At 37.2% G+C, this 15,832-nt stretch overlaps 1 protein-coding gene across 2 annotated transcripts in view; it reads right to left on the minus strand.

Annotated features, from left to right (window-relative positions):
- Positions 1-1,901: 1,901 nt before the first annotated feature.
- The window catches only part of ypel1 (yippee like 1), a 44,041-nt gene continuing 30,110 nt past the window's right edge, over positions 1,902-15,832 (minus strand). For both annotated transcript variants that reach the window (XM_015392308.1, XM_015392306.1), the window contains exons 3-5: positions 13,402-13,445; positions 9,177-9,285; positions 1,902-6,164 (exon numbers count right to left, since the gene is read on the minus strand). In XM_015392308.1, coding sequence (XP_015247794.1) covers positions 6,075-6,164; positions 9,177-9,285; positions 13,402-13,445 — 243 coding nt within the window. In that variant the 3' untranslated portion in view covers positions 1,902-6,074. The remainder of the gene's footprint in view (positions 6,165-9,176; positions 9,286-13,401; positions 13,446-15,832) is intronic.

Here is a 15,832-nt window from a genome sequence, read left to right on the forward strand (position 1 = left end):
TCTGCACCAGCAACTTACCCAGGAGGCCACAAAAGAAAAGAAAAGCAAGATGACATCTAAGACCTCACTTACCACAATTAAGAACATTATTAAAGATAGATCATAATAAAACAGTACAGGGAAAGAAAATGCATCCAGGTGGAGCTTCAAGATTGAAGCAACAAAATACATAAAGGCCCGTCAAACATTAGTAAATAAAACCCCAAAGATGATGATCATTATTAGTATGACAAAAAAGAGGAAACACTGTTTAAAGGCACTATAATTAATAAGCACAACAAAACTATTGTTTCTTCAAGTAGGGATTAAACATACTTTTCATGAAGCCAATATTTCTGTTGAAAACTTTTCTTTATATAGGACTGATATATTATTCTATGTTAGATATGTTTTTTTGGCAAATTAAAACAGTTAATAGAAAGGCTTTAAAACATCGGTCTGCTTTTAATAAGTCTGTGAACATTGTGCTTCACTTTATGACTCAAACTGCTGAAATAAATAGAGCTTTTTATACATAAAGACACCTGTCCAAGCCATACAATCAGTAAGAATCCAACTACTAACATGGCAAACACCAAAGGGCTACCGGGAAATGCAGCCAAGAAGCTTAGTGGAAAAAAGGTCCACTGTCGGAGCAATCATTAGAAAATGGAAGAAGTTCAACATGACAGTCAATCTCCCTCAGACTGGGGCTCCATGCAAGATCTCACCTCATGGGGTCTCACTGATCCTAAGAAAGGTGAGAAATCAGCCCAGAACTACACAGGAGGAGCTGGTTAATGAGCTGAAAAGAGTTGGGTCCACTGTTTCCAAGGTTACTGTTGGTAATACACTAAGACATCATGGTTTGAAATCATGCATGGCATGGAAGGTTCCCCTGCTTAAATCAGCACATGTCAGGCCCAGTCTTAAGTTTGCCAATGACCATTTGGATGATCCAAAGCATCATGGGATAAAGTCATCTGGTCAGAAGAGATGAAAATAGAACTTTTTGTCATGATTCCACTAATCGTGGTTGGAAGAAGAATAATGAGTATCAACCCAAGAACACCATACCTATTGTGAAGCATGGGGGTGGTTGCATCATACTTTGGGGGTATTTTTACGCACATGGGACAGGGCAAGTGCACTGTATTAAGAGAGGATGACTGAGGCCATGTATTGACAGATTTTTGGGAACAACCTCCTTCCCTTAGTTAGAGCATTGAAGATGGGTTGAGGCTGGGTCTTCAATGACCTGAAACACAGCGCCAGGATAACCAAGAAGATAATCAAGGTTCTGGCGTGGCCTAGCCAGTGTGCAGACCTAAACCCAATAGAAAATCTTTGGAGAGAGCTCGAACTCTTTGTTTCTCAGTTACAGCCCAGAAACCTGACTAATCTAGAGAAGATCTGTGTGGAGGAGTGGGCCAAAATCCCTCCTGCACTGTGTGCAAACCTGGTGAAAAACTACAGGAAACGTTTGACCTCTAATTGCAAACAAAGGCTACTGTTCAAATTATTAACATTGATTCAAATACTTATTTGCAGCTGTATCAATCAAATAAATAGTTTTTAAAAAATCATAAATCGTTATTTTAGTTTTTTTTAGGTAGGTGCATTGTAGGTGCATGTCACAGTGGACATGCACCTACAATGATAATATCAGACCCCTCCATAATTTCTAAGTGGGAGAACTTGCAAAACAGCAGGGTGTTCAAATATTTATTTTCCTCATTGTATTAATATTCTCTTTCATTACATGGATTTGTATGCCCTATGACCTGAGAACTCCTTAAGGACTGAATTCCAGTGTTGAACAAACCTGATCTTTCTTCATCTCTTTTAATCTCTCTCCATAGTTTTTCTAACTTGCATGATAAAAATAAATAAGCCCACAGACAGAACACAGTTTAATGCCATTGAAAATTTATTGTGATATCTGATAGTTTACATTAGAGTGAAAACAGACGTGAAATGGCTTCACTAAGACAGAATGCAAAGCAATGTTCTCAAATAAAAGCATATTTGTCTTTAAATTTAGAGGAAGAAACAAAACAAAAAATAAAACAGGCACAACATAAAGCCATTATAAATACAACATGCTGTAGACCTTAAACTGGAGTTTTAACAGTCCTAAGAAAAGATCCTGTGCAGTCTTTTCCCTGGTATACATTTCCCGCCTTTGATCGACATCCTTTCAGGTGACAGAGCTCAAAAAGCAGGCAGCCAGCATCACAGCATAACAGAAAAAAAAAGGAAAAGTAAACAGTTTTCAGCAGCAAATACCCACAACTTTCAGCCTTTGATGCTGTTAAGCTCAGAGAGTCTAAACATTCTGCAGGAAGGTGACGCCGTTAGCGACACACTTTCTAGCATTTAAATTTGGTATAGAGGTTGAATCTCTTGGAGCTGATTGCCTTCGTTCCTGACGCGCTCAGCAGACCGTGGTTATTATTTGGTACACATCGGTGACACTGGCGCCTGCTTTTTGTTGGCTAATCTCGTGAAAGGGAGAGTTTGGACGCTCTTCGGATACTTTGACCACAGCTGGCGGCATCCCGTAGGAGCCTTCGAACAAACTGGCTGCCTACGAGTAACAGGACGGGAAAATCGTACGCATCCTAAGTAACAATTTTGGCTGAGAAGAAGCAAATCAGCTTCCGAATCGAGCAACAGTTGCTGTATCAGATCAGACCAAATTTATGACATTTGTCCCATCTGAGTGTGTGTGTGATGCTACATTGGAAGGAAGTATGATTATCATTCTTCAATGGTGCATTTAAGTTCATCAACTCGAATAACTTATTCATGAAGAACAAATATATGAATGTAAAATCTAACCATAAATACCCTATATGGCTATAAATCAGCTTCTGAAAGCTGCCAAACAGCCTTAGCAGTCAGTTTATCATTATAAATGTTTCTGGAACTAAGACTGGGCCTGGTAGTTCCAATAAATTATGGCACACCATATTGTGAGCCCTAAATTCAGTATGGACTGTTTGAATGCACCATTAAAGACCAACTTCAGGATTAAGCTATGGTTACATGCATCTTGGAGCACAATTCCTTTTTTTTTTTTTTTGCCTAAATTGTCCAGGGCTGCACAAACAGATTAGACAACTGGCTGTAAAAAAAATTGTGAGGATGGAAGTAAACATAGGGTACGTTTCAAAACATCTTTAAAACAGGAGACGGTGAGGCTATAGTCAAGAGGACGAAAACCAATCGACGCAACACATCACATTAAATAGAACATAGAAGTTAACAGGTCATTTTTGGACAAAAGTAAACATGTTGGTGAAATACAATCAGATAAATACAGCCAGCACTGCTGCGAAGGACCTCCAACATGTCCGCTGCCTGAAAGCGCTCGAGTATACAGGAGACACTAACTGTGGTGGTGAAAGGGTCTCGATAAAGGCTTTCCCTGCGACATGGCGGGAGATTCCAGCTCGCCCTTGACGTCTACACGGCTTAACAGAGACCTAAACGACAGCCCTCTAAATGGGCTCTCACCACAAAAGCTAAACAAACAGGCTAACAGAAAAAAAGAAAAACAAAAACGGGGATAAATCACTTCCAAAAAAACTAAACAGGCTCCTGACCTCAGATCAGCAGGAGCAGAAGTGAAAAGCAGACAGCTGCAAAAAAAAGAAAATAAAAAGAGGAACAGAAAAGGAGGAGGAAAAAAAATGAAGAGAAAGTAAACATTCACTTTCATGTGCAGCCATGCACGTGGGCTGAAACACATGCAAGTATGCACACACATACACGCAGATTCACACACTCTCAGACAGAGGTACAGTGAACAAAAGTGCTTCAAGTTGGGGAAGTAAAACAACTAACCCAGTAGAAATACGTATAAAACATTAAATATGTTACCTTATGTACAAAAACTATCACGGGCCAATATCTCAGCGGTTTCGGTATTTAAATTTTCAAGTAAATATCATTGCTATCTATTAAGGGTTTGCATTGTCAACGTTTTTTTTTTCTGTTTTTTCTTTTTTTGAATAAAAGGTCGGTGTGATCTGACTGACCTTGCCGGCAAAGTAATCAATCACTGCTGATTTTTTTAAACTGCCATCCTTTAAACCAACGACATACGGCCAGTTCTCAGCGGGTACAAGGAAAAAATAAAAGCCCCGGGCATTTTACCTAGTTACAGTCTTTTCCTGGATGTTTACTCTGAGAAATCATATATTTAATATCTGTTTATTTGTGCACTTCTAGGTGTTATTATAGAAAATATATACGTATATCTATATATATGTATATTTAGACAAAAAAAAGGGCAGAATTGTCTAAGGATTTCAAGGGCCGTGTTTAACCAGAACAAGGGAAGACGCATCGGTTTCACATGGTTTCTCTCCAGTTATGCACTGCACAACAGGAAAAAAAAAAAAAAAACGAGGGAAAAGGAGGAGGCTGTTCATGATTCCAAAAGGCGCATAATTCAGTCGGTTTAGAGGCAAAAACTAAAATAGAAATCTAAGATGATTACAAACAGAAAAAACAAAGACAATAGGCAGGATTTTTCTGAAAGAGCGGCAAGGAAACAGAGACTACCTGTACTCAAATTTGGTCTAGAAACTGGGAGGAAAAGACACAATATGGAGCCAAAATTGAAGCAAAACTAATCAAAATGAAATTGAATCTAAGTTTTGTCTGTAAAAAAACAAAAAGGGCAAACAAAGAAAAAAAACAAATATTTTTGCCTCTAAACCGAGATGAATAACGGGCCTCGGCAGCGTGCAAAGGATGTAGCGTCATTCAAGTATGTCACTTTTTAATGCTTAACCACACACACACACTATGCATATACACACACAGTAATATGCATATACACATAAGTGCATGACAGCAACTATATATATATATATATATTTATACCAAAACCATGTTCCAATCAATTTCTACATACTACGAACAATATCATAGAACTGATGGATATGTAATCATAGTATGTGCATTTATATTCATATGTAGCGGTGTTCCATCGTTTCATTACTAGACAATGGGATAATACAGTGAGGACACTGATGTCAGCTTCCCAACTCTTAAAAAAAAAAGATTTCTGCTCCTTTTTCATGTCTCTTTCATTCATGGTTCTGCTGCAAAATGGGACCAGCCACAATCGCAATTAGCCATACACTACAAATATTTATATATCTATATATTCATATATGCATTTATATATATATATATATAAATCAAGTTTGATACCTGTTTATGTCAAACAAAATACTAGGTGCTGCTTTCGATTCTTTTTGGGTGCTGAAAAGTACCAGGAAGGGAGAATGAAAGAAAGTCCACAAAGAGAGATAAAAACATAAGGAAACATCAGGTATAAAATCCAACATAACTGAAACCCCACTTTTTAAAAAAGGGAAAAAAAACCTGCTACATGTTTGTAACTACAATAAACTCCCTTTGCCCATGTCTTCTCAACCCATCCCTGATTGCTCATTTGGACAATAGCGAAGAGGAAAGAAAAAAAAAAAACCCCAAAAGAACAACAAATAAACCAAACAAATATTATGGAAAATAAAATGCTAACCAGTAACATCCATCTGCCATCAAACCAAAGCTTCACCAAACCTCAAAAAAGTTAAAACTATGGCATATAACTTCAAAATAATAACAAAGTCTTCAAAGATGAGCGGAATAAAGAAAAACAACAAGCTGTCTCTTTCAGTGAAGTCTCTCCGTTCACACAGCGGTTCGCCACATCACCACAATCACTAGTAAGCGTGTTTCGGTGGGGCCGAGGCGAGGTGTGGCGGGGGTGGGCGGCGACTACGGTGAGGGAACCCAAACGCTCAGCGGCGGCGAAGGAGAGCACACAATCTTCAAGGTGGTGTGAGGTTTTTAAGTCCACTTCCCAATGCATTCGTTATGTCCGATTCTCACGATGAGCAGGTGGGTGTGTGCAGGTGAGTGGAGGTCTTTTCTTTTAAAGGGAAAAGGGTGTGAATGGGAGCAGGGAGAGGGATGCAGGGTCAATGGTTGTCGCTCCACTCAGTTCAAACCAAGAGCATTCCAAGGTCAGGAAAACGGATTCAAATAGATGGGATGTTGCACCGCTGTCACTCCCATCCGTTGTCCTTGATCATGTGAGCCAGCTCGATGATGAACTTTCCCTCTTTGTATTTTTGACTGCTTTCAAATGCATGTTCCTGTGAAAAAACAGGCAAAAAAAAGAATTAGTTACAAAAGCTTAGAAAACTTTGATTGAAAAACCTTGACCCGAAATGACTGAACGGATTACTAAAAAGAAAGTTTTGTGTAATTTTTTGTTAAGTTCTAAATAAGTAGCTCCAAACGTGTTTCTAGTTTGGATATCACTTTACATACAGACAAACCAGGAAGTTAAAAATAGTGAAAAATCTGCTGCTCTCATAGAGATTTTATTTGTTTTGCTTTTTTTAGCACCTCAATATATCAAATCAAACAGATTTTAACAAAAAAAGATGGTATCAGTAAATGCAAAATCTGGTTCTCGCATAATGATTTAATTTAATCAAAAGCAAAAAGAGGCTAACCAGACCTCGCTACAGCATCTCCTTCAGATTTCAGTAACACTCACAAAAGAGTGACACTCTTTTGAATTAATGTTCTTTCTCTAAAATATATACTGGTTTTTCCCACCTTGCAAAAGATTCCACTATTTTCCGATCAGTGCCCAGAATACTTTCTTAAAACGTTTTTTTGTGAATTTAAAATGCTTGTGTTCTGGGTGAGCAGAGATTTTCCTCTCTGTTCCATCATGAACACCAATCTTTACCAACCTGAAAAACATAATGTCTGCAGCTTTGCAGATTTATTTTTATTTTTAATTGGTCTTCCTGGATGATTTTGCAGGATCAACACCAATGAGAAGGTTCTCCACTGTTCCATGTTATCTCCAAGAGTGGGTAATCGTTCTCACTATTGATCACTGCAGTTCCCAATCCTTAGGAATGGCTTTATAACCCCTTACACACTGTCATTTTTAGCTGATCTTCAATTTCTTTGTGTTATGATGTTGTTGTTTTTAATTCTTTAAGCCTACTTCATGTTGTCAGATAGGTTCTTACGAGATAGGGCAATGATCCTGCCCTCAGGATCATTTTCCTAGTAGGCACCTCACTTATAACTGGTCAGTGCAATTATTAATTCAATTAAATTGAACTCCTCATGAACTCCTCATGAACAGTCTCAGTTGTAACTGGATAAAACTGGACTGAAATAGATTACATGTAGATGGATTTGATTTGGTCCAGTTAGCAGATTCTGTAAAACATCTGTTGTAAATTGATGCTTTAAGAACAAAATTAGAACAGATAAACTACATCAGAGTGAATCATCGTTGCATAAAGATGATATTTTTGAGCCTTTTTTTGTTTTCTAGCCAAAAGCTTGAAAGACTGAAAGCAAATGACCAATACAGAGTAATTTTAAAGAGCTCTCAAGCTCTATCTCTCAGGTTCTTTTTCCTGAAAAGAGATTACTCTGGACAAACTCTTTAAATAACACTTCATATCTTAAATGTATTTAATAACCAGGAGACATGACAACTGATTTTGATATAAATTGTAATCTTACTCAGATCAGAGAAATTGCTTAGAATTTACAGAATGGCAGCTGCTCACCTCCGGGCTCACCTCTCAGGAAGTGGCCCCGATTAACAGTTAAAAAGGCCTTTTATACAACTCCAGTCTGCCACTTTATCACATTTTACATCATACATGTTAGCAGATGATTAGACATCCATGGCTCCAGCCTTATCAAAATATTACCCTTCGTTCTTAGCTGGAGGACACCGCTCTCATTCCATTTCCAAATCTTTGCAATGTACAAAATGAAGATTATAACTATATATCCAGAGAGGGGAACTGTCTTAATTAGATAAACTATTGTGGAAAATATCTCTTCTGACACGCAACAGGCAGCCAATAACAAGGTTTAATAAACTCACACATCATCAATGATCATTTTCCTAACAGAGCATTCAAATCTGTTGTAATATAGTGGAATATCTGTATTATAAAAATAAATAATATAAACTTCAACACCCAACAGCCCTTGTAAAGGTTCTAACACCAGTTAGGGTTGCAATACAAATTGAAATGGAAAGGAGATTGCTTTTTTCAAGCACTTTTAATCCAACTTTTTGGGGTTTTATCGGAAATAGCAGTCTACTTCACTTCACACCATAATGAGAGCAACTAACTGCTTAGAAAATAGCCTTAGCTAAGATCTATTAGGAATATTTTCTTTTTTGAGAAAGGATATATGAATAAAATTGAGAGGCAAGTTTTTTTTTTCTAGAAGCTCAAGAAAAAGAAAGCAGTGCCAGAAATTCTTTTATTTCCTTAAACATCATTTCCCCACATGTGCGAAACTGATGTTCTGAGCAAGAATAAACTTACAGCCCTGGAAGCCATTTCCGATGCTTTTAACTAAATCAAAAAAAGAAAAACCAGCAAGGGCAGACGTCTTAAAAAAGGGCAGCAGCTCGCCTTATTTCAAGCAACCAACATAAAGAGACAGCAGGACACAGCAGCTCACATTTTTTTTTTGGGGGTGATGCAGGGAACATCCTGACAACAGAAAATGGTTTCTGACCAAACTCATTTGTCAAATTTTAACATCCCATCTCGTTTAGAGCTGTGTGATTTCCGGCTGAGGCCTTGATCCTTCTCGTCATCAAAAGGATCTCGTGCGTCAGCGTTTTCGCTCCTCGCCCCGCTTCTCCCAGTAAACCTGCTCGCCCCCGCTGCGATCTGATTGTTTCCGTCACCGGAGGAGTCCCTGTCTTCCACTTTGCTCAGTTATTTTACACTCCCCTCTAGTCTTTTCAGACAATTACCGGAACAAGACTCTTCAAAATGGTGTGACATTTAATCACTGTAGAGTCTCTGAGGAACCAGTCTGGCTGTCTGCAGCCAACCTTTTGGTGCTGTAATTATGTTGTGCGCTGAGAAACCACATAGTGCTCAATCGCAGCGCCTTAAGACAACCCGAACAAAAGTGTCATGGTGGTATTAAAGAGCCCTGCCTTAATGGGGCTTGCTTTGCTCCTTTGACCTGTAATGACATAATTTTTCAGCCCGCAATCCAGAAAAACCACGTCGTTGCGCAACAATATGATGGCAGCTTTAGGGGGCGATGCTTAAGGAGAAAGTTTTCCAGAATGAGTGACTTACATATTTCCAGCCCAGCGTGGTTTTACAGTTTTCACAGTAGATATCAGCCACAGCGTGTAAACCTGTGAGGAGAACCCGCTCCTCAGCTGGCCCGCAGCCCACATTCACCCTGAAAACAACAAGAGAAAACACAATCAGTCATCTACAAAAGATTCAACCAAAGAAAATAGCTAAAAAACATAATGCTGCTTAAAGTATCATAATTATGGGTCTGTTCGAGTGACATTTTTTGATGCATATGTTTATTTAGTAGATTGACAGCTAAGAGAAGAAAGAATAGTACTTCCACAGAAACATTAACAACATCCACTACAGTCTGCCTTTTATTATAAAAGCAGATCGATGATCCTTATAGCTGGCTACGGTTATAAAGGTTCAATAAACAAATTGTTGTTGTTTTTTTTTATTTACACATCCATTTAAATACACAAGTCCATAACAAATTGCTTTTCAACAAGCAAACAGCCCAAAATTTAGGTCCACTAGGTTGATTCTAACCCCCATTTTGTAAGCAGGGGCTTTTCTCAAACCTACTCTCATATCAAAAACACAAAACCAATAAAAAGCAACCATTTCCTGCTTATATATTTAGTTTAAAGAAATAATTGATCTGAAGAAGTTAAGGCGTTTCATTGCTGATCAACAACTGATGATTTTAAAGTATTTTTATGACCTGCTTTCAATCCAATGTAAGTCTACCTTTCCTACAGTCAGGTCAGATTCAGTCCGTAGACATTTGGCAAATTACAATTTTCCCAGTAAAATGTGCAATCATATACATAAGCATTACTTTGATGCTTTACCTGCATAAATTATTAGAAATAAACTGATACCCAATGGTTACATAAGTTAATACAAAGTGTTTGTTTATAGTTTGAAATTAGGGCTGCAACTAACGACTAATTTGCAAATCAATTAATCTGTTGATTATTTATTTTCAAATAATTGGTTAATGAATAATCAGATAGCAAAAGGTTCCTTAGAGAAGTTTTTTTATGATAAACTTTTGCACCGAAGGACCTCTGGATGGAGCATATTGATGGATCACAATATAATTTTTTTATCTTAAATGCAAGATTCTTTATACTTCTTTACAATCTTGGTATAATTACTAATCTAAGTAAATTGTTCTGTCAGCTAAAAGCATGTTTTAGAGTCTCTACACTCCAGTAAAGCAATAATGGAGTTCTAAATTAATTGATGATTATTTTAATAATCAGTTAATCACGATTAATCCCATTAATTGTTTCAGCCCTATTTGAAATAAAAGCAAGTTGTGAAAACTTGGCAGAAAGCTGTTTAGAGTTTGAAATGATGCCAATAATTTAACTATTTACCATAAAATAAAACATCCTCACTTATTCTGTTTGATGCAACAGCCTTTCAGTGAGGAGGCGCTATCCTTAAGCAAGCTAAAGACACCTTCCAATCTCCCTCTAACTAGATATACTGAAAATACTTTAAAAGTTAATAAACTGATGGATGAAACAAGACAAAAAGATAATGACATAGAATAAAAAGAAACATAAAAAGAAGGGTTCCAAGTCTAAAATGTCAAACGCATTGCTTTCATTGTTCACTTGGTTTCTAGTACTTTTAAAAGAGCAAATATTTATAAAGATGTATTCATCCAGTCAAGCCTGTGGTGTGCCTCTTTCATTCAACTCATGGCTGCAGGTGAGAACAATGCAACTCAGACTCTGGAGGCACAAAGCTGTTGCATGGTGACACCTAAAAATGTCTTTGGCCTTTGGGCATTGACGTCTGTGTGTTTCATTAAGAGTGAAGGCCCAAACAGAGGTAAACCAACTCATAAACCACTACAGGTTTTTTTTATTGAGTTTGAAAAGATGGATGTTGGTTCTAGAGAGCGGATCGAAAATCACCCAGCAGAGGGAACAGATAAATGTAGTAAATATTTTTACGCCTGCCACAGGCTTCCTACACTGTACCGAACACTTGGGAGAAAAATCCAATCGGCTTTTATTATTTTCCAGGCTTAAAAAGTAAGAAAAGGATAAAAGTCAGCCAACAAATAAAAAAAAATATTTTAAACGTAAACCACCTATGATTAGTTGTCACATTAAACATGATAACATTTGATCCATACCCAGTATTAGCGATTCAGAACAAATAAATGCACCAGACTCAAAAAAAAGGCCTTGAGATAACTGAACCCAAAAAGTTCATAAAGAAGCAATAAGCAATAAGTCTTTATTTTAGGTAGATCGTAGTAAAAAGTGGTAATGTGAAGAACTTTTCAGATGTAATATGGTGTGACGTCACATGCCATCTCTCTGTGTTCTCCAGTGTTTTGTGTAAAAGCCAGGCCAGCTGCAGGATCATGTACCTCCATTTGAGTAGCGGCTACTCGGAGCTTTTCCATCAAAGGCCACCAGAACAGCGAGGAAAATGTCGGAAAGTGCCTCTTAGTTCTTTGTCTTACAGTATTATAAAGTTCTGAGTTATTGACTTATTCATAAAAAGCAACTGTTCTGATGTTTATCTATTTTATATGGACATTAAAGGTGACAGAGGAAAACAGTGGAGGGAAGTGGCAGCAGCGGGGGATAGGCGTCGCTTGTTACACATCTTGTTTTGGTTAACAGTTCAGCAAGTGGTGAGAGTTCCCTTTTTGCACCTTTAAAACTTCTACTTTGAGGATTTAGACAACAAAATAGGGTTAAGGAGATCATAAAAACTAGTTAACATGTTCAAACCAGATTAAAATCAACAATACTCAAAAGGCAGTGTGCCTGTCCCTGACTAAATGTACCTCTATTAGCTCAACCCTTAAGTTGTTTATAGGTTGCCTTGGTGACAGCTTTTTTTAAAGAAATTTTTTTCCCATTATTTTCTAGAGTTACTCAAAATCTACAATATGGAAATAATGTCTACCAGCAGGGGATCATTTATAATGGTTTAATCAAAGCTGTAGCTGTCTATAATCTGTAATAAGGGGATCAGACCTACATTCAATGGAACTGGAGTCTAATATAATGTCTACAGAAAATATTGTCCAGATGAGTGAAAGATGTCAAATCTAAGTATGTTTGTTCTTCTTTAGCACCATACCACATGAGGAATAGATGGAAGGTGTAGGAATGAAAAGGCGGTACTAATTGGTGAAAGAGTGAACAGACCCAGCTCTGGAAAAGCGATGCACAATTAATATATATTTATACAACTTATACCAGATATTCACATACATGGGTGCCTAAGTTGATGCTTTGGGAGCAACTATCCGCATCACATTCTCAGCTTTGCAAACGCTGGGTGATGACGATTCAGTTGAGTCTGAGCAGGTATTTACCCAAAGGTTTCTTGAATGATTTTAGGGCTCATTCTGTTGTTAATAATGACTTTTTAAATAACTTTGACTAGCCTCTTAACAAAGTCCCTCAATGCTCTTCTGGGATTTACATTGCAAGAAATCTAAATTTAAATAAGTAATTATCTCCCTAAAACAAGCATTTTTTCTTGAATTGAGAGACTTTGCAAAGAAACAAGACAATTTACATTTAAAATAGGAAAAAAACAATTGCATTGTCTTATTTCAAGTGCATATTATCTAATTATCTTATTTAGGAGTAAAAAAAATCTAATTCCACTGGAAAATCATCTTATTTACCTACTCAAATTAAGGGTAAATAAACTTAATTTAAGACATTTTTTGCTTATTTGTAGATTGTTTTTGCAGTGTATGTGTATTGTAACCAAAATGTGTTTAACTCTAAGAAAAAGCAGTTTTCTCTCTTAATCGCATCAGGCGCCAGGATCTTATATCAAATGATGAATCGGAAGGAGGCACACTGTGCTCTCCTGATAATCTTGCCGGATATATTTTCATTTTCCAATAATGTCACACAAAGCAGGTGTGCCTGGTTTTGTCTTAAAATACTTCCACATGCATGCACCCAGTTTAATAAGAAATTCTGTATGAGCTTATTAAAAGCATGAATCAGTTTATATTATTTTTATCTTTACAAAGTCTATTTATAGATAACTAGTTGAAATTATTATTTACAAGCAACATAAACCATTTTCAAACCTCTTTGTACTTTTCCTAAATCTCAAATCTATCTGGGAGTCCAGACCCCTAAGAAGGCAAACTCTGCTTTGTAATATTTTGTGAATTAAAGTGGCCGCTGTAAACCTGAAACACATCAAATGGACATAAAAGGGAATGAAAGTAAAGTTTTCAAAAATCAAGTCTGATACTTACACTGAATTAAACAGGTAGGCTCTTCCTTGACTTCCTTGAAATGACTGAAACACACAGAGAGAAAGAGAGAAAGTTAGTTGACATAAAGGAGCAACACCAACAGAGCTGAGAACAGGAATGTTAGCAAATGGTGCCCCGGGCTACTTTTGTTTTCCCCCCCTTGACTGCTGCGCGCATTTCTTCCTCCACCTTGTCAAGGTTTCCACACAGAAGGTTGGCGGCAGATAAGGAATACAAAAAAAAAAAAAGAAGCTCAGAAATGCTGGAGGACGAGCAGCAACACATCACAGAGCAGGCCTGTCAGTTGTTGTAACACCAGATCTTGTTTATTGGGAACTTGTTGTTGTACAAGCTGTTACATCAGAGCAGAAAAAACAAAAAAAAAACATTCAACCTTTAAATTTTTGCTTTGTATCTCTGCCAAATATTTAAAGAAGCAATTCTGTGAGAGGATGGCACAGGCAGCACATTCATGAGCTATGAGGAAATAGCTCAAAGTGTGTTTTGAATAAAGTTACTTGGCAAGAACCCATGTCATTACGTAAAGTCCAGATAGAACCATCATTTAAAAAGTCACATTTTCCTCCAGTCAGTAAAATCTAGAGCCTTAGTGGAGGTCAACTGTTTTTATTTTAATGCCACCCATGGCATCAAACTAATGGTGGTTTCAAATATAGTTTTCAGCTACATCTTAATACGGCTACCTGAGCAGCTCGCCAAACCAACTAATACTACTTTGTTCTATTCAGCTTATTCTTAAAAAAAAAAATTAAAACTAAAAGGAATAATATTGTGCCAATACAATTTGACTGTATGATCTGGTAAACTGTAAAGTGCCATGAGATGACATGTGTTATAAATTGGCGCTATATAGATAAACTGAATTGAATTGAATACTCTGTAAGACTACAGAAAATGGTGCTTAATGTGTTTTTTGTTGTTGTAGATTGCTCCCCTTAAATCGGAAACAACTTTTTTTCAAGTTTAGGGATGATGTGCTGCTTTTTAATTTCCTTTAGCCTACTTCATGCTGTTAGAAAGGTTCTTTATAAGTGATATCTTTAATTCTTCAGTTCTGGCAGTAATATAGCCTCAGCTTCACTGGTAAATGAAACTAAGCTTTCAAAAAAGGTTAACTACAACTAAACTTTAATTGCATCACATATCATTTAATCATTGAAAATTTTAAAAGCCAGAAAAAAATCTAATATGTTATCACACTATTAAATATTTGTTTCTGGATTTGAAAAGAAAAAACAAAAACTGTCCTTATTTGTTTTTTTCTCTTCACTGCAGGTGTTCATGTCCTACCCGTCATGTCCAACAGTTCGGTGTTTGTGTTTTTAAGTTTAATCTGGCCACACGCATGCGGCTCAGAGCACCAAGGCGTGACCTTTTAGCAGCACGGGGGAACTGGGTCAGTCCCCATGGAGTCGACAACAAGACCTCAACAGCGTTCAGGCCAGCGAGGGTTGGGGGTTAGTCCATGTGACAAGAGCTGGGTCTTTCACAAATCATCAGACAGGAGGGGAGGAAATCTTGCAGCTTTTTTCTTTTTTTTGTTGCTTGGTGAAACTGTGGCATAGTTACTGAGCTCATTCCCTTAAGCTGCTGCAAAGAGAAGAAGCTTGTTCCAAAGTAATCCAGACATGCAAAACACAAGCACAGGGTGCAAAACCAGGGCGCAGTGTTGCATCACAATGTATTTTTTCTTTAAACTGTGTAATTATACATATTAAAAGTAGATCTCTCTTAAAGAAAGCTTAGGCCAAAGCTATTAAGAAACCTGCTGAGGTTGACTTTTGCCATCTGTCTCAACACATGTCGGCTATAGTGGGCGAGGGTTCATCTTCTCTAAATAAAATCCAGTGGGTTTGATTCAATTCATGTTAGAGATGATATTAAAATGTCTGACATTACAGACAACATGATGCACGAGGGCGTCTCAATTCAAGGAAACTGCAAGGTATGGTAAACAGACAAATTAACTCCAAAAAGTCCAAAACATTTTAACCTAAATAGACAGTAAACCTCTTTGACTACACTAAATTTGCAACATTTATTCTTTGAAACATGCCAACGTGGGTAGAAATTATGCTGTAGCACTCGACACCTTTGGCAAAAGTTTTCCGGGAACTTCTGCAAAAGTTGTTGCTCAGGATTTCAGTATTTTTCTGCAAAGTTACAGCATTATTTAAAAACCTCTGAGGTGTTTTTTGCAGAGCTTAAAGAAATGCCAATGCACTATATTTTCAGTTTCTCCTCCTCCTTAAACAAAAAACGTTTGTAGGTTTGCTTCTATGACAACTTAAAGAAGAAATCCGTCAAATAGAACTCAAACTCAGACACAGACATGCTTTAATAATCCCAGAGGGAAATGACTTTTGTTACATGCTCCAGATATATAAACATTTATATATATATATATAAA

The sequence above is a fragment of the Cyprinodon variegatus genome, unplaced genomic scaffold (genome assembly GCF_000732505.1).
Source record: "Cyprinodon variegatus isolate N-32 unplaced genomic scaffold, C_variegatus-1.0 Scaffold585, whole genome shotgun sequence".
NCBI lineage: Eukaryota > Metazoa > Chordata > Actinopteri > Cyprinodontiformes > Cyprinodontidae > Cyprinodon > Cyprinodon variegatus.